Raw genomic sequence first — 23,135 nt, 5'->3', positions numbered from 1 at the left:
ATTTTGTTATACTTAGTAATTTTGCTGGTGTATATATATATATATATACTAGCAATCGATGCCCGGCGTTGCCCAGGTGTTTTGAGGTTAATGCTGAGAAAAAAAAAAAAGGTCAATTTTTTAAAACTTTGAACCCTATTATGACCTCTTAACATTTATTGTTTAGGGATCAAGTAAAGTTAATAAGTTAGATCCATGTCCAAGGAATCTATATCTAAAATATCACGTGTTTACTGTTTAGACCCAAAATTGTAGGAGGAGTTTGGTAGAGTTCTCAAAGGTCAAATCGTTGAATATTGACCACTTAATCGCCAAATTTCTGCCGAAAACCTATCACATCGATTTTCCCAAATCTCAGTACCCTGTATATCAAATTTCGAATCTCTAGGCTTAAAATTGACAGAGTTTTAGCGTAGGGAAATGCACACAGACACACATATATATATATATATATATATATATATATATATATAAACATGTGTGTGGCATCCGTCAGTCGAAACGACTATGGATCAGCAGCGCCGTATTAAGATGTTGTTATAAACATAAACATCATATATATAAGGATAATAGTACGCCATATATATAACAAAAGACCATTATTTACTCAAGTGAAAGGAAAACCCGGGGGAACTTTACCCAAAAATAAATCTATATTTTTTTTGTGTGTAATGATAGTCTTATAAGCGAGTAATTAATAATTCAGCCATCTTGATTCTTAACCAAACAGAAAGTTCAAGTAGGGGGAGTTCCCTTTTTTTTGATAGCGAGGCCAAATTTCGCGAATTTGGCCTTTTTTTAAAGCAGTTTGGCCTTCAAAATTTCTGTTTGGCCTTTTTCTTCACCGATGAAATCTGGAGACGCAACGGGAATTTTCGGCAAAAAAATGTTGTTACTATGCACATCTATGTAATGAAATACAATTTGTGGCAAAATTTCAGGAAAAACTAATGGATGGTTATCTCGCAATAGTCCGGACAATTCGCTAAATTATCTCGTCAAAACCTTTAATCTCGAATTTTTGTGCATTTTTTTTTGGGGGGGGGGGGGGGCTAATTTGGCATAATAGTGTCCATTTAATAGTATTATCTTGAAAAAATAAAAAAATAAGGAAAATTACCAAAAAAAACAAACAAGAACAACAAAAGTGTGCCGTATTTTTAAAAGTTTTATTGCGTTGTTTTTATTTGCTTTTTTTATTTCATCGGTGAAGAAAATGGCCAAACAGAAATTTTGAAGGCCAAACTGCTTTAAAAAAAGGCCAAATTTCGCGAATTTGGCCTCGCTATAAAAAAAAAAGGGAAATCCCCCTACTTGAACTTTCTGTTTAATTTCGCTTGTAGCGTTGATTTTTTTCTTTTTTCGCTATAAAAAAATAACTACTTGATGAAATTACGTGATTTTTTCTGTAGGAAAACTTTATCCCATGACGAGTACGTACAATATATTTTTTTAAAAAATATTTCCATTTTTTAATGTCAATGGAAAACTGCACAAGTACCCAAACCCGAAATGTAAAGACCACGAGTGGACGCGCGTTTTTTTTTTTTTTTTAGTTTAGTTTCATAATGGCGGCCGTGATGTCGGAGGTTCGATTGTTAGATTGTAAGTTAGTTTCGTATTTTTGTAATTTGTAAATCGCAAGTTAGGAAAAAATTAAACCCTTCCAAGATGGACAATAAATAAAGCCATAATATTTTATGGTAAAGTTAAGAGCCTACGAACCATAGTTTTTTAGGAGATGTGATTATTGGATTAACCAATCAGAAATCGTCTGTGGCACACACATCTCTGTTTTTATAGATATATAGATAGATAGATAGATGTGTGTGTGTGTTGAGTTTCTTCATGAACATTTGATCTTGTTTATGTATGCTAACTCCATCCCCGACCCTTAGGTAATGCCTGGGAAAATAGTTTGCTAAGTACAGCACAGAGTAGACACTTACCCACCTCTCCTCAACCAAGTATAAGGTAATGTCTGAGAAGATGGTATTATGACAAATGAATATATACTATATTACTGCCTCACTCACATACACATAAAGGAGAAGATAATGTCTGAGAGAATTGTCATAACAGAACAGATACTACACTATAGAAGAATTGTGCAGTAAAAGATAGAACAATATTAATAGAAGTAATAGTATAGTTTTGGCTTCCAAATCTATTAGTAATTGAGAAGATTGATGAAAACAAATGTCCTTTGAAATTTTTGGTATAACTAAAAATTCAAGTTTCAAAAAAATGTAATATCATCTAATAGTAAATAAAACTTAATCTTGATAGAAACAATAATTATTAGGAAAAAAATCTTTGAACAAAAATCCCATAAAGGTGATTATTTAGAATTGCACTTATTTAACAAAACAAAAATACAGAAAAATATTTCTGATGTATGTCCTTGTCACTGAATGCAGATGTTGTATTTGAAAAATCACATGTATTGATAAAGTAGTTTTTATTTATAATATAAATCTCACCTTTCTGTGTAAATGTATGGTTGCCTAAAACTTTCGACAGAGGTGACCGATTTTCATAAGATCGATATCATTTTGAAGCTCGACCCTTCAGACAACAAATATTTAAAAATTGGCTAAAAATTCCTTCACCCTCAACTGGGCACTTTTCTACAAGGAGGGGGTCACTTTTTTTGCCAATATTTTTTAAAATCATCCCCTCTTTTTTATTGACTAGCCTTAATTTAAACCTTTGCCACTTCAGGTTTGGCAATGGACCCATGGCAAAGACGTCATGTTTTTTTTTCACTTCCTCCTCCTTCGCAGTACGGGTTTGAGCCTACCTGCCTACTACCACTTTTTTTTTCTCAACACACACGTCCAAATACCCGAGCAACGCTGGGCACCCAGGCTAGTTTTAACTAAACAAATAAGTTTATGGTTTTTAATGATTTTAATACTAAACTAGACTACCTGTGACTCATTGGGTTAGTGTTGGAATAGTGAGTATACAGAATTAATGTATAAGCATGCAAAAATTGAATGACCGCTTGTGTGAAAACAAATATGGTGGTCAGTGAAAACAATACGAAATACATTGAATAATTGACATGTTGAAATTAAAGTTTTTAACTGCCAAATACCGTTTCGTGCAAAAAAAAAAATAATAATAATCTGTCATTCTTTTTTCCACTGACATGTGATCGTACGTACAAAATGACTCCAGATGAGTAAAAAATCTTCTCCCCAATCAAAGAAATACTGGTGTTTTATATAGTCAAATTTGACATATGCAAATTTAGACATGGTTGAATTTGAGCATGTGTCGCTTTTTTGTTTCCTATCGGTTAGGTTTTGAGTTTAAGCTTTGCACACGCCACTCTTAGCCGCTTGTTTCCGTGACTGTTTTCACAATAATAAAGATCTTAACATGATTGCCCTTGGATTAAATGAAAAATCTTTTATATAAGAGAGGTGTAATCCATTGAAAAAAATTGAAAAGAAAAAAAAAATACAAGGAAGAAGTATGTATTGTACAGGTCCACCCCAATTTTTTTGTTTGTGTGTTAACAGCCTTAAAAATATCAGGAAAAAATAATTAAGTAATATTTAATGATGAGACCTTTTCAAAATAGATCTTTAAAGAAAAAGAAAAAATGAAGCTTTCCCCTCCATATGTTTGGAAGTCTTCCTACGTATTTTTAAAATGTTTGAAACATATGGTCTCACTCAACATCACCCCATTACTTTGTTTTGCCCCTTCTCCTGCCACAAGACTTAGAAAAATGCTAATGATTACATGTCTCGTTTACCACTACATGGCTAAGAAGTGGGTGCTCCTTTTGCATTAAATTTGTATTGGAAAGTCGTCCCCAGCTCTGAAATGATAAATTTTTATTATTTTTAAAATTTCTTCTTTTATATTATCTTTAAAGGTCGTTGAAATATATTAAACAAAAAAAAAAATTTTGATTTCTTTTTAGGAGGTAAACAATGCTGGATTAAGTTGTAAAAAAATACCAAATATTTTTTTTAAATATGTAAATTGATAAAGTAGTTCTTTTTTTTTTTTTTCACATTAGGAATATATTTTTGATTTTTGGTTGAAAACGATTCTATCTTATACAAAAGATAAACACAATAGCACTATTTAATTCGAAATGAATATTAAGGATGTCCCATGTGAAAAAAAAAATATGCCATCCAATCCTTTCTGAAATCCAACCATATTTGGTACAAATAAACTTCAATAGAATACCAGCAAAATTACTAAGTATAACAAAGTCGACTTTCATTTTTGTATGAAAATACAATCAAAAGAATTGTTTTAAGAATTTGGGACGCTAAAAACGTATATGGTTTTTCCTGTATAATCAATATTTGTTTATAAAAAAATTTGTTTATATTGTTTAAAATCGTAAAAACTTCTATTTATATTTAAAATGAAAAAGTTTATATTGTTTAAAATTATAAACAGTTCTATTTAAATTGTTTAAAATTTAAAAAAAATAAATATTATGTCCATTGTTTAAAATAAAGTGTTTATTATTTTTACAAAAGTTATGTTTTTGTTTGAAAAAGAAATTCTGCTCATTTAAAACTTCTGAAATACTGATATCATTATTTACATAGTAACATAATAGTGATTAGGGGAATTTGGTTCTTTTTATGTGATATAGGGATCGAGAGTATTTTGCATTTTCTTTTATTTGTAACACAAACCAATTTTTTAAAAATATTTCTAAAAAATGTTAGATGTTATGTGTTGATAGTGAAGTAGTTTTTTTTTATTAACATGGCTTCAACAACTCAGCAAGCTGATCTGAGTAATTTTAATGTCTTTAAACTGTCAATTACAGAATATATAAAAGCACGGCCACCGAGAGTAAGAAGAAAGCCTGTTAACTAAAAAATGCCAGCAGGCAATGTAGGTAAGATTTATCAGACTGTCAGTACTATATCAGGGCCATTTGAAAAAGAGCAATAAAACATTTTTAAAAAGAAAAAAGAACACAGTTCGATTAATACTGAAACTGAACTTTATTCAATATAAAATATAAATATTATAGGTAATCTGGAAAAGAGAGAGAGAGAGAGAGAGCCTGTTTCCTCCGTTTAACTATAGATGGCGTTACTGTCTGTCTACCCAATTATGGAAGCACAAAATGTATATAATGGCACCCTTGAAATATGAATAAATGTATTTGTTATATTTTACTTTTAAACCTGTTTTTTTTTGTTTTTTTGCAAACATTTAAGTTTTATTTTTTTTTTCAAACATATTTACGTGTTTTTTTGTTTTTGCAAACATATTTAAGTTTTATTTTTTCAAACATATTTACGTTTTTTTTGTGTGGGCTCTTTCTTTGATCACGCACACACACATATATATATATATATACTCACGGAAAAGGTAAAATAAGTGCAGAAAAAAGGGGGGGGGCGATATACAATTTAATACTGATAAAAGTGAATTATGAATTTAGGAAACAAAGAATTAAATAACATTAAACACCAACGATGAATAATTTTAAAAGTGAAAACAAACGATAAATAATTTTTAGAATGAAAACAAACGATAAAATACAAAAAATTGAAATCAAACAAATAATTTAAATACAAACAAACAATAAAAGTTACTAGTGCAGAAATATTTTTTAACTCAAGTTAGAGAAAAATCATGTGGGTTGAATGTTATTTTTTGGACCTTTAGAGATTATTCGGACTAATGTTCTCATCTTGCGTGTTTATTTCACAACGTTTTATCATCGAATCTTGACTTCTCCTTTATTAGATCCTCAGGCCGAAAATGATGTTCACATTCCTAAAAACATAATTAAAGAAAACATTCATACCATAATGTAAACTAAGAAAAGATAGTAAACAAACATTGACAATAATAATCACAGTGTAGTATCTGTTCTGATGCTACACTTCATTTGTTCTGTCCTTGGTCAGTGGAGGAGAAATCCTTCATGACTGACACAATTTTTATTTTATTTTTGTTCCTACCCAGAGTGCCCCTTTTTGGGAGCTAGATTTTCCCACATTAAAAACCGACCTTGTTTCTAACTGTGCCCTCGTGGGGAGGCAAGTAAATAAATTTAAAAAAACAATATTTTTGATAATTATTCTCATGTAAAAAGTATTTGTTTATTATTTTAAAAAGAAGCAATCAGTTTTAATATATAACGCTCAGTCACGGCTAATTTCATTAATAGCCGCATGGTGAATAATTTTCAAACAGACTTTAGAAAAAAGATATAGAACTTCAAAATAATTCGGAAATACTCAATGAAAGGTTTTATTTATTACTAAAAAGACATTTTGACAATTATTCTCATGTAAAAATTATTTGTTTATAATTTTCAAAACTAAAACAAAATTAAATTAAATTTTCAACCTTCCTGATAGACTTTTTAGCCTTATAAGAAAATAACCAGTTAAAAATATCAACATATTTGCTGTATTAGCAATAAATAGTATTGCCTCTTTAATTTATATTAACAATATTATCAAACGTTATGAAAGTACTTGAATACAGTTCTAATTAAATACACATTTAATTATTAACAAATAACATTACTTACTTTACTATATTTGGTTGGAATAAAAATTTTCCCTTTCAATGGTACGTATCCAAATTGAGGAAATTTAGGAAAAGAAAATGTACGTACTTTGGGGGCCTTTTGGATAATTTCCCTGGTAATTTGGAACAATGCAAGAATACACTTGTTAGCAAACTGAAAACTAGAGTAAACTGCTGCTGATAGCCTAGACCATATACCTACAACTGAATTTGATAATGACATCACGCTGTCATGTGCATCGGCCTTCTTTACTCTCGGTAGCCAAGATAAGACTTTAAATCGTAAACATACAACTTTGGTTTCTGGTCATGAACTGCGGATAAATCTTTTGCCTTTTACTTAAGATTTCAGTGGTCAGGAGCAAATCAAATATTCTAACGCGGAAAGTGTAAACTGGATGGATGGTTTCAACACACAAACAAGATGACTTTTGTTTTATAATATAATAGATTTATCCATTATAGGATTGATTTTAATCTTGATAGTTCGAATTGAGTTGTTTCCCCCTTATGCATCATGGTTGATCAAATCACTACGCCTCCTTAGTCATAAAATTTGATTTTCTTAGCTAAAAACATCTACTTCATTCTGTGATGAGCATGTACATCACAAAGATTTTTCTATATTTTTGGTTTTTTAATGAAATATAATTCTAAATAAGCACCTCCATTAACCCCAAAAGATAAAAATAGCAAAATTGTACATGGAAGCAAAACAGTTCAACAGCTAATAGCTTGAATCTTAATGATTCATAGCACATTAAAGATAAAGTTTTCTTTTAATAGTAAATTAATAAAAAAAAATCCTGGTTTGGACCATGGGAATCAGATGAAACATTCAGTAAAGTTTTTAACTTGTATTTTTTGCAAAACACAATTTAAAAACGTATGTTCAACTCATCATTATCTTTATATAAATACAGATACTCTATTGCACTCTCCCTATTTGAAAGATACCAACATTTCTTCTTTTTTTTTTTTCATATAAAAAAATAAATTGTTTATCACTAAAAATAAAAACCTAACTTTAATTAGTCTGGAAAAAAGACAAGACAAAGAATTGTACATTTATAAAGAAAAAGAATTAACTTTTATTTATGTTCAAATTTTATCAAAATAACCCAAAAACTAAATGGGATATTGCAAGTTGAAATTGAAGAGAATTTCACTAAATTTGGCAATTTTCACATTAAACTAGGCTGTTTTTTGTTACCTACTTTGTTGAATGTGTTGCGAAAATAATTAAGTTGAGAATAATTGTTTAAATAATACAATTGATAGAAATCAATTTCCATTTTTAAAAATTCTGAAAAATGTACGAGTAACATTTTGCTTAATTATAGGATAATCTCTGATTGATTGATTTTAGTCGTCTGAACACTCCTGCCTTGCAAAGTTCCAGGTCACTATTGGGCAAAGTGTAGCACCTGTTAGCCTCCCTTTTATATTCTGGAGGATTATCGTACAGAAGTTAATGCAGTTCCTCAGTCGCAGTGAAAGCAATACATCCAGGAAAGAGGGGTTCTGTTGAAAAATTAAACTGGACAGAGAGAGCCTGTTGGCGCTGTAAGGCTAAGTGATTACAAACAATGCATCTGTTTCAAATTTATTATGAGCCAACACGGAAATAGTAAGGCTTAGCAAACTGTCATGAGAATGCTCATGTCAGTTTGCATTTTGGTCTAACCAGAGATAGCAGAACAAACAAACAAGCAAAAAGAAAAAGAAAATTTGTGAGGCTAGATCCGCTCTTGTTTTGTCAATCAAGAGGAAACCTAAAAGTCACCTGAATCTACCAATATTTCGTAAAAGCAAGAAACAAAAAGTTAATTAAACTCAAATTTACTGCTTGTATTTTAATTATTAGTTAAATTATTTTAAGTGTTTAAAATCATTGCAAAATTAGTGTACATGATTTGTTCATCAAATTGTATGTATGTGTATATGTGTTGGGATGATGAATTGGAATCGGAAAAATTGATGTTTATTTTCCGATCCAAAATGATTCTTTTAATTGTCTTTTTTATTTGACTTTGTTTTAAGTAAAATTTTCTATTGCTGGTAGTAATGATAAAATAATAAATATTTATTGATTTAAAATACCAGTAAAACTAAAATCGATAGATCATCCTCCACAAATGTATTTTGACGTTTCGGAAAATTTCCATATATTTAACGTGTTTTTACGAAAATTGAGGGAAATAACAATCTTATAGTTGAATATTAAGATTTATAAAGAATCGGAATCAGTAATTGTTTCGGAATCGGGGAAAAATATTGGAATCGTTCCATCACTAGTGTGTGTGTGTATGTATGTATGTATGTATACAGGCTGACCCCCCCCCCCCCCAAAAAAAAAAAAAACGGGCCCCAACTCTAATTAGACCGTTTCTTAGTATGAATGAAATGAAACTGGTCATAACTAGTTTATTATATTCAAAACATCACATCAAAACACTAGGGTCTTTGGCCCTTTTTTCTCCATTCTACAGCATATGTTCTAGATGGCCTCCATTTAACTCCATGCATTTCTTGAGGCGCAGTACGAAGTTGTCCATGACATTCTTACAGACTGAATTGGTAATGGCTCTCATCTCTCCTCCCTGATGGCTTCTTTGAGTTCCGTGATGGTTTTGGGTTTCCCTGCGTAGATTCTGTCCTTAAGATAGCCCCAAAGAAAAGAATCTGGGGGGCTTAGGTCCGGGCTATGGGATGCCCACTCAAAATCAGTCTTGAGACTGATCACTTGGCATCCGAAGTTCTCTTTCAGCCAATCTCAGGACAGGCTTGAGGTGTGAGAACTTGCTTCATCCTGCTGGAACCAGGACTTGCTCATGAGCTATGGGTAGATGGTCTGGAGCTCACTCTTGAAGGTTTTGAGGACCTCCACATACCGCTCCTTGGTGACTGTCACTGCTGTGCCAGATTCTTTGATGAAGATTGGTCCGATGATGCCTCTGGCCGAGATTGCAGCCCACACCATGCTCTTAAAGTGCAGGGGCTTGGTGGCTACTTCATTGGGTCTGGAGGACCCTCAGAAGACATTTGTCTTGGAGTTCGCCTTTCCATGAAGATGGAAGTGGGCTTCATCTGAGGTCCAAAGGAGGTTAAGGAAACTTGGTGTCTCCTCAATCTTCTCGACTGCCATAGCCCTCCTCTGCTTCTTGTCTGAGGCTGTAAGGGTCTGCAGCGTCTGTATTCTGTATGGGTAAGCCCTGATATCGTTCACCAGCACTCTCCTGCAAGTCTCACGGGACATACCGAGAGACTGACATCGCTTACGCACAGAGCGTTTCGGACTCTGCTGGAGAGACTCTCTTACTCTTTCAACCAGCTCGGCTGTTCGCTTCTTGGGACGTCCCGAGTGGCTTGGATGGTTCTCTCTGGCAGCGTTGAGATTCTCCACAATCCCATACTTCTCGAAGTAGTCCACCCAGTTCTGATTTCTGCTTTTGGATGGAGCCTTTTCACATTCGAACTGACTCATGAAACTGTCTTGGGTTTTCTTAAACAAGCCTGTCTTGTAGTAAAATTTAACACAGTGTATTCTTTGTCCCAGCTCCCACTGGGGTCTTGGTGTACTTATGGTCGTTGATTCTGCCATGTCCTCTAAAATGAGGGCAATCGGTGAATAAATAAAGGAGATATCACATAAAGTGTACACGGGGCCCGTTTTTTTTGGGTCACCCTGTATATATATATATATATATATTTTCATCTTAAAATCATATATTACCAGTTGCATATGAGAATATATTAGAAAGTTTCTAGAGAATTAGTATATAGAGATCCTCCATATTAAATTGTTGATTGAAAATTAAATTAAAGAGTTAGAAATTAAAATCTCTTGTTTCCTCTTTATAAATAAGTAGTTTAATTAGTATGTCTTGATATTTATGAAGTTCAAAGGTGGGGGTGGGGGAGGTCTCTAATGCTGAGCCGTTTATGGAGTCAGGTTTTCAAAATCTAATATGCCTAAAACATTTCTCAGAAATTGTCAGGGTCTCATCTATGAATTAAATAGAATCTATCTAAAATAATAAACTGATAAAAGAAAGAAACTGATTACTATAACTACAATAATCTATTGATTAAAGATTCTATCAGATGTTTAAATGCATTTATTTGCTTTCTGGAATCCTAAAAAAAATATGTTTCTGTTTTATTCTCAGGTTTCTTCCGTAAATATTAAAGCTTTAGAAAGAAATGGCTATTGTGCTGCCCTCTATACAGCGGATAATAGCTGGTCACGAGCTTCCATCTTGAACATTGATGAAGAAAGAGTAAGTGATGTTGTTGTTGTTTTTTTTTTTTTTTTTTTTTTTTACAGAAGATTACCACAATAGCACTATTTGATTAGAAATGAATATTAAAGATGTCCCATGTGAAAAAAAAATGCCATCCATGGAATTGTTGATAAATTCACAATCTGAAATCCAACCATATTTGGTACAAATAAACTTCAATTGATATTCGACTTGTTCACCAAGTTAGTCGTGAATGGCCAACAGTCTTTGTTTTATCGTTCAATAAGTACATCTAAATAATAATTTTGACATGCTCCTCTCTTAATACTGACCAGATTTTGCCTGTGATGATCCTCTTCAATTCAATAATTGTCTGGGGATTGTTTTGATAGACATAACACCACAGATAAAAATCTGTTGGGTTAAAGTCCACAGTAGGTGTGTGAAACCTATTCAAAATCATATATCCTGCTGATGAGATGATCACCAAAATGTCCCTACATATCATTAACCAATGATAAAACAAAAGGTTGTTGGAGATGCATAACTGAACTTCACTCCACGGATCTTACTCTTTATTTTTAAACTGATTGGCATTCTTATGCCCCCCCCCCTGAAAATTTAACCTGTCAGTTCTATTGATCTGCTGATTAATTTAGTTATAACATTTTCTGTTTTTTGTTTATCAAGATTGATATATAACTATTGAACAATTTTAATTATTATAAAATCTTATTTTACTACATGTCATAAGCACATCATCCAGATTGTTTTCAGTTATTTCTCCACACACATACATGCACCATGGTTGGAACATTGTTTTTTTTTCTTCTTTGCCATTGATTACTCGTATCCCTGATTTTATGCATTCCAGCATATCATCCAAAGTTACAATTAGTTAGGTTTAAATGAACTTTAGAAAAAAAAAAAAGGAAAATTCATAAATGGGTGAATGCATATTTAGTTCCTTAAAGAGAAACATAAAATAAAAATTTGACTAGACAACATGATATATTTCCTGAAAACAGTGGGTCTGTATGGGTAAAATTAAAGAACTGGTCAATACTTTTAAAGTTCTCTGCATAAGATTCTGAGATGTGCAATGATGGAGTATAGCTGCCAGATCAGGGGAGGTGCCACTCTGAACACATTTTCCTTTTTAGAGGAAAAAATTGATTTTAAACTCTAGTGGAAGATAATTTCTTCTCTTTCCTGCATCGCCTTTCTCACAGAAGAGACATTCCTAGTATCTCTGCTCTATTGTTATTTCTATGGAAGGTACTTGAGTAAGTCCAAATCTGTTTCCTCCTTGTAAGATATTTGCAGCAAGAATTCATCTTGCTGCTACACCGGAAAAAGACTTTCCTTTCTCCTTCTATGTGCTTAAAGTTCGTAGGATTTTTGTTGACAGTTTCTTTGCAAGAACTTCATAACTTTTGTATTACCTTTACCTTATTCCTTGAAGATCACTGCTAAAACACCAGTTTCAAGTTCTAGAACCATTATGGATTATTTTTGACTGCTTAATCTTATAAAAACAATTCTGGTCTCATTCATATTGCCAAATTTAAACTTAGTGAATGAAAGCAGAATACGTTATATTGTAGTAGAGATTTCTCTTAACGTGTTTTTAATGTTTGTGGATAGCTTGAGTTGCACTAAATCTCAGCTTAGATTAGTATTTGATAAAGCTCTTTCTTAGTGATCATTGTTTAATTAAATGTTACAGTTTATCAATTATATAATCTAACATTATTATTACTGATTTTATTATTACATTTTCACCCTAAACAAGGCACATTGTCACTTTGTTGTAGGGGGCTGCTATCAGGGACATAGACATCAGGGGTACTGTGTAGGGAGTTGGGCAGCAAGATATTGGTTCACGTTGCACTTGAACTTCTGCATGTCAGTACAGTTGGGGAAGCAGGAACCCGGCAGGGAATTCCAAAGTCTAGCTGTCCTGGGGAAGAAACTACTTGAGTAGAAGGCTCTCTTACATCTAGGGATCTTTACTGTGAAGGGGTGGGATTTAGCTGCTTGTCGGGTTTGTCGGGGGTATTTATGTCGAGGGGGCACAAGTGCTTGCAGTTCGTCAGAGCATTCACCGTTAAAGTACTTGTAGAAAAGGCAAAGGGATGCAACATTTCGTCGATGGGACAGAAGCTGAAGTTTAGATGACAGTTCAGGACTTATCAGATTGGCGACTTTTGAACCTTGTCTAGGAGCGAGAGACTAATGGCAGATGCATCAGCCCAAATATGACAACAATACTCCATACATAGGCGAATGGTGGCCTTATAGAGGTATAGAATACTTTTGGGCGTTAGTATCTTTCTAGCACGGTAGAGAGAACCTACCTTCTTCGCAGCAGTCCTGGCGATACTCTTGATGTAATTGTTCCAACTCCTGTTTCCGAGGAGTTTAAAAGATGTACTTTCAGATAAAAAGTCATTGGCCATTGCTATTGGTGGTAGAGAAGGTTTCTTGTAATTATTGAAGGAAACGAGTTTAGTTTTAGCAGCATTGAATGTGACCATCCATTTATGTCCCCATTCCACTACAGATCGGAGGTCATCCTCTAGTGCTTCTGCCATTTCTTTAGATATGTGTTCATTTGTTTTCCTTTCATGTCTGTTATAGAGTGTGGTGTCGTCAGTTTAGATGTATGACCATCGAGGACAATTGGATTTTTCTCTTATCTAAGAAGGATTAAATGTTTTTTTTTTTTATCTCATTAGAATGAAGTTGAAGTGTATTATATTGATTATGGTAACACAGAAAAAATTCACATTGACCGGATAACAAACCTCCCTGAAAGCGTGGCAAAATACCCAGTCCAAGCTGTACTTTGTGGATTATTTGGAATTGCACCACCAGGGGTGAGTTATCTTTTGCCCATGTTTTCGTTTTGTTTTAATTCAAACTGATGTATGAATGCCACAAAAGATTGTTTTTTTTGGGGGAGGGGGGGTGGTATTAAGATACATTTGAGTAATTTCATCTTATTTATGAAAATGTTTACTAGGATTACTTCTTTTAAATTTTGTGAATGCTGAGATGATTGTCTTGGTGGACATTACATGAATGTTGCCTCCATAGAAGGTATCACGAACATCATAGTTCCAACCAATGTCGTATTCATATTGAAAAAGTATTGTAAATACCCATTAAATAAATGCACGCATACATCTGATAATTATGAAATTAATAATGCAACATAATGAAACAAAGAAAACTGAAAATTATATGTTTGACCATCTTTATTTGAAGACTTTCTCAAGATGACTGATTTGAGAAAAAAGTCAGTATTTGAAAATATGTGGAACAAATGTTTATATTGTTTTATCAGAATGAAACAAATATTAAAATTCAAACTGTGATGCATTTATGAAGTTGTACGACTGATTTCCTGTTTTTTGAATATTAATGTTATGTACAAAGTTTTGTTGAAATGTGATGTAAAATAGGTAGTCTGCATCTAAATGAAAGTTCTGTTGGATTGGTATTCGTTTTTTGATTCAAGAAGATAAATTGTAGAAGCTGTGACATTGTGTCAGAGTTTATGAGTACGGATTCAAGAAATCTTTAAGATTTATTTAAAATGAATTTAATGAATTTAGCTCTTCTAAACCTAATAGAAATATATATATATATATATATATATATATATATATTCATTCTTGCATTATATGTTGTTGTTTTAGGAAAATGTTTTGCTGCTTTTCTGTTTGTTTTATAGTTTTTGATGTAATCTGTATTGTTTGAGTACTTAGTTTTTACTTAGTGTGGCAAATTATTGTATCATTGGCATGGGTAAAAGATGATTTCTGCTTATAAGAGAAGTGTTTGTACATAACATCTACATTTAGAAAAAAAAACAGATAAAACAATTTTACTTCATAAATGTACCACATATTTTGAATTTTAATGTTCTGTTTAAAAAAAAAAAAAGAATAAAAGCATTCTTTTCACATAATAGATGCACCATATATTGCCTTCCATGTTTTTCTCTTAATCAATTACTTTGAGGAAGTCTTAGAATAAAGATGAAACCTTGATGAAACAATTTTCACTCTTCATATATATAATTTAATAAATGTTCTGAAAAAATGTTTTTACTAAAACAATTGTTTCTTCCCACTTTAAAATATACATTCTCTTGATTGCAAAATTCAATTTTTTAAGTCTTCTTCAGTATATTTTTACCATCATAATTAAGCACCCCCTCCCCCCCAAAAAATAATCTTCAAATATTCAAGATTATTTATTTAGCTTATTTGTACCCCCTCCCTTTTTTTCCCAGACAAATAAGAATTCATTTTAATTACACCATACATAGGTAATAAACTAATCTTATTTTTTTTTCATATTAGCCACATCTTGGAAAATATTCTCAACTTGAAAAATTTTGAATCTCACACTTGACAATTGTTTTTCCTTTGTTTTTTTCTTTTTAATAAAAAAAATGGATGAAAAATATTTAATAGTAGCAATACCAGACACCATAATATTCAGCGCTGGACAAGGCGCACACTGCTACTTAATTTGACACTCATAGTTTTTAAATCAGTAATAAGTACATTTCTCTTACCTCCATCAAAAAAAACTTATATAATTGTACAAATTTCCTACCATTTTTCAGTCACAAGCTTATATGCATTTGAATAGGACTGACTTAAGGCAAATTGTCCAGTGAACCACACATTTTTTGATACTTTGAATGGTGATAACTCCAGTTCTAATATGTTGATTTAAAAAAAAAACTAGAGATTATTTCTTTGTTTTTATGCTCTTTTCAATCATGCTTGATTTGAGTTTATTCAATCTAAAGAAAAAAATGGTGTGGTATTGCTATTAGGTATTTAATTCTAATCTTGAGTATAAAATTCAAGAAAAGATGAAATCCTGTATAGGCATGTACTTCAGTTAGTGCGCTCGTGTGTGTGTATCTATCTACTATTATATAAAAGGAACTTTGTATGAGTTCATTCCCTATGGATTCCAAAATTTCACACAAATTTACTAGACATGTATTTTGCAGGATTTGTATGAGAATGTTTTTGATAATTATTGAAAATCAATAATCAAAACAATCTGATTAAAGAAAGTAAGTCTGATTTTGACCAAAATTAAGTTTTCTACAACTTAAAATAACAAATGTATTTGAAAAGTATCATCACACAAGTAGAAAGGCTCATCCTATAAAATTAACTATGAATTCTTTTATGAAACGGGCATGCTCTAAATGAATGCTCTTTTTAGAGCACCATTGAACTATGATACTTTACATTTTAAACTTTAGATCAAGCCATTATTTAAAGATAATTTTATAAAATCAACAGAAGATTCTATGCAATGCAAATTTGACTACAATGTATTTTGGACTAAGTCACTGCGGGGCTGCATGTAAAGCTTCCTCTCAGTACACTGCGGGGTGCAGGAATCCTATCAATTTGATTGAAAAATGGGCAATTATCACAGATTTCGATAAAACTAGAAGTATTGGAGGGTGGAACATTGTTGATTATCATTCAATCTCAGACAACATCGGGCCTTCCTGTTAGTACATATATGTGTGTATGAATTGACATACTGTATGAAATTGTCCGAATTGTCACGAAACAATTATAACGAATATGAAAATACATAATATAATACTATCATTTTTTATTTTTATTGTCTTGATTTTGTGAAAATAGTATTTGCATGCTTTGTTATTAAAACTGATAATCATGAAGCTTAATAATTGAGTCAATTAATTTTGACTTTGATTTTCATTGTTATATGAACATTATCAAATTTTAATATATTAAAAATATATTTTAACTTTTGGTTAAAAAATATTAATAAGGCATATATATATTTAAATAAAATGGGTTAAGAAATTCCAACTAGAGAAAGATGTATATATAAATGAGGGGTGGGGTCACCAACAATGTGTATTTTTTTAACATTATTTTATTATTCCGTGCTTTGGTTTTTCATTGAAAATTATGTTTAGATCATTGTAATAATGTTTTTAAATCATTGAAATAGTTTTTAATGCGTTTCAGACGTTCTGTGAAGCGTCTTCTTCAGAAAGTATTTAAAATGTAAAATATTTAGAATATACTTAGGATGTGTTTAAAATGTAAAAGAGCATTTTTGTAGTTCATTTAAAATGTTTCCGAGCGGTGGAAACGTCTAAATGATTCTACTCTTCATTCGTATGTTCAAATTTTATTACTGCTTCGTTGGGGACGGACTTTCATTTAAATATATATATATATTAGTAGCCCCCCCCCGCCTTTGCCTGGTGGTAAAATATGCTTAAATGTGATATTTTGATTAATGCAGATTTCATATTATTACTATATTGAACCCAATACCATGATTAAAAAAAAAAAAAAAAAAAAAAAAAAAAAAAAAGACTCATGGGCCACCACCGAGAATCAAAACTAAAACGTTTAGCTTACGATTTACTTTTTCCTTTGACATTAATACCCGAGTTATGAGGACATGTTTGTTGCAAGGCTAAAAATTAAAGTATGAACCAATAGCTATTACATTACGCATGCATATTTGTAATGCCGCCGTTTTACCTTCACCTGGCAAATTTCATTTTTTTATTTTCACACTTCTGCACCGATTTTTCCTGGCTAAAACCCAAATATAAACTTTTGCATGGGTTCGAATACCCTTTATATTAAGTTCTATGTCTGTAGACCAAAAACTGGCAGGAGTTTGGTAAACAAACTTTTTTAAACAAATATATATATATGCATACATAAATATATATATATATATATATATATATATATATATATATATATATATATATATATATATAGAAAGAGGTTTGTGTTTACTATAACACTTTTATGCAAATATTATGCAAGTATAAATCATGTAGAATATCTGCATGAATATAATTACACTTAATAGTTATCTAAAGATGATCATGCTATGAGAAAACAGAAAAAAAACTAATAGGAAATTAATTAAAATGAATGTTTAAAAGAATATGCAAATTACATCTTTTGCAGATGAATGCAGTTCCACCACCCATATATAACAAAGTTGTATTTTCTTTTTAAATAATTAGAAAAAAAGGTTTTTAATTTGAATGTCAATACACACAAAAAAAAAGTCCAAATTTATAGGAGTATAGATATATATAATTGCATAAACAATTTTAAAATTTGGAATCTGTAATTTTAGCTGTTTTAACATACTTTTAAAATAAATGATATTTAAACTTTTTTGACTCTTTGTTCAAATGTGTATGTTTACATTTACAGGATGAAAAACAGTCTGAATTGTCAAGAAAAGAATTTGGTTCTCTTGTTGGGCAAGAAAAACAATTAAACGCTACTACAATTTCTCTTGGTAAGAATATTTGAAACTTTATTTGAAAATCAAACGTAAAATGATTAAATAAACCAAATAGAATGAGATGAAAAAAAAAAAAAACAACCGATTAATGAATCGTTACCAATAGGAATTTGGTTTCTGAATTAAAAACTAAAAAACACACTAAGACATACTCCAGAGAGGTTCGCCAAACACTTGAGAACAGAATTTCTACCCAAGGGGTGACTGTTCTGTTGTCACGACAGTTGTGATTTAGCAGATTATACTGAAGTGCTTGCTAAAAGCATCAGCACTGTATTTCATAGTGGGGTGGGGTCGCTGTCTTCTCACATACAGTAGCTGGTATTTCATATGCGACCAGGTTTAATAATGCTTAACTTTTAGTAAACCAATGAAAACTACCAAAAAATGTTATAAGGCATACCATATGAGTTGTTTTGACATTAAGTAAGAAATGAGTCAATATGCCATAAAACAAACTAAGCAATGGATGTTTAAAAAACATGTCAATATGTGTTTTATTTTTTTATAATAACTGTTTTGTTTTATAATTTTATCAGATGAAACCAGAACTTGTCAGGTGATTCTCTTCAATCCTGACTCTTCGACTGAGTCAATCAATGAATTATTGGTCAACAAAGGATTTGCTTTTGTTAACCAAATTCCAGAGAGTGAACAAGAAGAGAATGAACCAGGTAAGAAAGAACTGAACTCAATATCTTTCTACAATTATTCAGGGAGAATCAATTATTATTAACTTTGTTTTATATGAATGTAATTTTTTTGTCCACTTAATTGAATTCGTTTTGTCATCCTGCATTTTTTTTTTTTTTAATTCATAAACATTTTATTATTATTATTTTTTTTTAATGAAAACAATTTTTTCTCTGTCTACTCAGCTGAATTCCTATATCATCCTGTATTTTTTAAATTTATAAATGTTATTAAACTGCTTATAGTTTTTTTTTTTCTGTAAAATTGACAAGCACTGGCAATGATAGAACCTTTCTTCAAACTTTTGTGTAGCTCATTGTCCTTTTATATCCTTTGTCTGTGGCTGATGAGCATTTAAGTCTGCTAGTTAAGATGAGTTGATGGTAGCTTCATGAAATGCTGATAGCATATAATGGAATTTTAATTGTAAAATGTGTAAATAAAACATATATATGGGTTACTTATGCAGAATACAGAGTGTGCTGAATTAATAAAGTTATTATTTAGAAACCCATTAACATGGGAGAGGCTTTTTTTTTTTTTAAGCTATTCTGTACTTTCACCTAAAAATTTTATCAAGAAAACGTACAATAAAAATTGGATTTAACTTGAAAATTCTATCTAAAAATAGCACAGCCTGTATTCTGCATAAGTATCTATATATGGACATATTTTAACACCTCTTGGAAGTATATATTCCAGTATTTATTTAAAAAGGGCACAAGACAAAAAGCATCCTTAGTTTTTATTTCTCCCCAAATAAATACTGGAAGGTGATGGTTGTTGACCAATCATTTTAATAACAAAAATAATCAGTGCTAAGGAGTAATGTTTTTAAAGATCATTTTTTTTTTTTTCCGGGAGTAATGTTTTCTTAAAGTGCCATTTTCTGTGTAAGGTTCTTTTCTAAGAGTAATGTTTCTTAAGGATATAAATAATTATCTAAAGTATGAAATTTAGTTTTTGACAACTTTGACATTAAATAACTCATTGATACCTGATATGCCATAAACCAAACCAATTGAGATGAAATCATAATGCAAACTTTTTGGTTTTTGTAATAATTTGTTTATGCACGTATACTAAAATGAAAGTTAATAGCTACACTTAAATATGAGTACTGACGATTCTAAATTCTATAAATTTAGCCAAATATTTAACCTAGAAACTGACTTGTACAACTTTCATTACTTAATCTTTCCACAACAAAACATAACAAGCTTGTATGAGCAACAATACACTGATCTGATATCAGCAGATCCTAACTTTTCTTGCTTCCCAATCAAGTTTTTCTCTTCTCAATTGATTTTTCTCTACTTGCCTTGTGGTTTTAATATAGTGTCTTTATTGTGGCATGGAGAAAATGGGATATCGCACTTCCCTTCATCCTTATTTTCTCTAACAAGCAAGATCTTTCACATTGTCCAGGCATCACTCTTTGATTTTCATGGAATTCTGATTATCTTGTTGCCCGTTCACTTCAGAAAGAGAAATTAGTGAATGATATACACATGGTCATTCCACCAGGTAAACTCTGGTCTGTTGATTCTCACCAAGTCCTGAGAATTTGCCTTATAAAAGAAATATATAAATATGAGCTTTTACTTCATTTTTACAATATGTTGACCATTCTACTTTATGGCTGTGAAACTTCGCACCAATGCTAGGAGGATCTCCAACAGTTCGAAGTCTTCAACCTCAACTGCCATCATTTCATTCTCCAGGTTAGACTTTACGACAGGATTTCCAAGAGCACAATCTGCACCAGATGTGATATTCCAGACATTGAAGCATCTCTACTCGAAAGAAAATTATGCAGATTTAGGCGCATCCTTTTGCTATCCTCCAGATGGGTTCACTCGCCAGCTGGAAAGAATGAAAGGGTGAGCAGCTTTAAACCTGGTTGTCAATGATCAAAGCAGATCTGGAGCACGTTTCAGACCCTTGAATCTTTGGTGTTCATCGCTGGAATCAAGAGTGGCTCACTCATGCAGAAGACTCTGTCATTGACTGACTTGAATGGGCTGCACTGGTGTGAGATATGCTGAATTCATCTGGAGCTGATTCAACTTGCACCTGATGAATGCCGTCACAGATACAGAATATGTATTGAATGGTGTGGCCGAACAAAGGATTCTTGTTAGAACAAATGAAATAGAGAAAACTATTTTAATGGTACATCATTAATCAGGCTTTAAAATGAGTGGTAGACATTTAATTATCATGTGAATGGTTATTACAAATATGATGAAACTGTCAAAACATGTACAATAGTTTAACTGTTAAGATTGGAGAGTAAAAAGTTAAATATATATTTTCAGGAAGAAGGTAATGATTCTTTTGATATCATTACTTGAGATATCCTGTATAAAAAACATAATAATGAGATATATTAAAAAACATATGATAGTAAGATATATTAAAAAACATGATAGTGAGATATATTAAAAAACATATGATAGTGAGATATATTAAAAAACATATGATAGTGAGATATATTAAAAATATGATAGTGAGATATTTTAAAAATATTATAGTGAGATATTTTAAAAATATTATAGTGAGATATATTAAAAATATTATAGTGAGATATATTAAAAATATTATAGTGAGATATATAAAAAATATGATAGCGAGATATATAAAAAATATGATAGCGAGATATATAAAAAATATGATAGCGAGATATATAAAAAATATGATAGCGAGATATATAAAAAATATGATAGCGAGATATATAAAAAATATGATAGCGAGATATATAAAAAATATGATAGCGAGATATATTGAAAAAATATGATAGCGAGATATATTGAAAAAATATGATAGCGAGATATATTGAAAAAATATGATAGTGAGATATATTGAAAAAACATATGACAATGAGATATATTAAAAAATATAGTGAGATATATTTTTAAAAAATGGTGCTTATTTAGAATTACACTTAATAAAAACAAATACAGAAAAATCTTTGATGTAAATACTCATCATGGAGTGAAAATGTCATATTCCAAAAATTATGTAAATGGATAAAGTAGTTTTTTTATTCTATTTTATTTTATTTTTTTTTACTACAAAAATCAAATTTTATGAGAAAGCAAGACGAGCTGGTAGCTGCCATATTTTTTTTAGAAAGTAACAAAATTCGAAGGTGGCAACTTAATTTTACTACTGAGATTTTGTTTGTATTCAAAATAATTCAAACTTTTTAATCACTAAAAATTGGAAAATTTGAATTTCTTAAAAACAAAACTATTTGATCAATTTGTAATTCTTTATATTGTGACGAATAGGTATATCATAAAAATGTTTGTACTTTTTTTAAAAAGTAAGTGTAATTCTAAATAAACACTATTTCTTTTTCAATAAAAAAGGATAGGGGAAGAAAAATATGCTAAAAGATGATGGAATAAAAACACATAAAGGAAAAAATATATAAATAGTAATGAAAAAAAAAAATTGTCAGATGTTATCTAAATAACTCTAAGGGTGTATATGTGTCTAAAAATGCATAATGGAAAATTGTGTATGCGTATGACTATTAATTTGATACATTATTAAGTTCTAGTTGTAACACTGCGGTGGCCTGGGATTCTTTCTTTCCCTGGATGCTTTTAAAAGTTTATTTTAACTATGTTGTTTTTTGAAGGAAGGCAAGATTTTAATTTTTACTAAATTATTCCTTTTTTCTTTAAATAAGATTTTCTAAATTATGTCATTAAATTTTTAAATGTACCAGATTGTTATAAAAATTAGATTCAAATTTCTAAATTTGATGTATTTCTATCTTTTATTAAAAAAAAAAATTATTGGATGTAAATATCTTAAAAAAATTTCATTATTTCAAGACCTGATAATTTATAACTGATTTTAATAACTAGAATTGATTCTCCATTTGGAAGTTTTAATGTTCTGAAATTCCTTTAAAATTTTGAAGGTCAAAAAGTAATACATTTTTTAAAATGGTTTATTTTGTGAAGAAAACAAAATGCATTCTGGTGGATTTCATTTTGTAAATAAGTTGTTTTAAATAGAATTGAAATTTTTTTATTTTATGTTAATTTTTTTTATTTCAATAAATGTTGAATAATCAATGATAAATTAAATCATTTCTTCCCAACAGCATGATAAAAAAAAACAGATTATTTATTCAAAACTATTTCTATATATGTCTCTATTAATTATATAAATACTTCAAATATAATAAGATTATTCACCAAAAGTATTCTCTATTTAATATTTTTTGGTTTCTCTTAACAGCAAAGG

At 30.6% G+C, this 23,135-nt stretch overlaps 1 protein-coding gene and 1 pseudogene across 49 annotated transcripts in view; both read left to right on the top strand.

The window, feature by feature from the left end:
• The window catches only part of LOC145295927 (tudor domain-containing protein 7-like), a 336,149-nt gene that overhangs the window by 250,423 nt on the left and 62,591 nt on the right, over positions 1-23,135 (top strand). For all 49 annotated transcript variants that reach the window (XM_080141773.1, XM_080141767.1, XM_080141753.1 and 46 more), the window contains 4 exons: positions 10,722-10,832; positions 13,538-13,678; positions 18,080-18,167; positions 18,713-18,847. In XM_080141773.1, the coding sequence (XP_079997899.1) occupies positions 10,722-10,832; positions 13,538-13,678; positions 18,080-18,167; positions 18,713-18,847 (475 nt within the window). The remainder of the gene's footprint in view (positions 1-10,721; positions 10,833-13,537; positions 13,679-18,079; positions 18,168-18,712; positions 18,848-23,135) is intronic.
• LOC145296561 (U5 spliceosomal RNA) lies at positions 6,845-6,920 on the top strand (annotated as a pseudogene).

Source organism: Euprymna scolopes, chromosome 16 (assembly GCF_053919585.1).
Source record: "Euprymna scolopes isolate OS-2025 chromosome 16, ASM5391958v1, whole genome shotgun sequence".
NCBI lineage: Eukaryota > Metazoa > Mollusca > Cephalopoda > Sepiida > Sepiolidae > Euprymna > Euprymna scolopes.
This window is presented reverse-complemented; position numbering and strand designations above follow the sequence as displayed.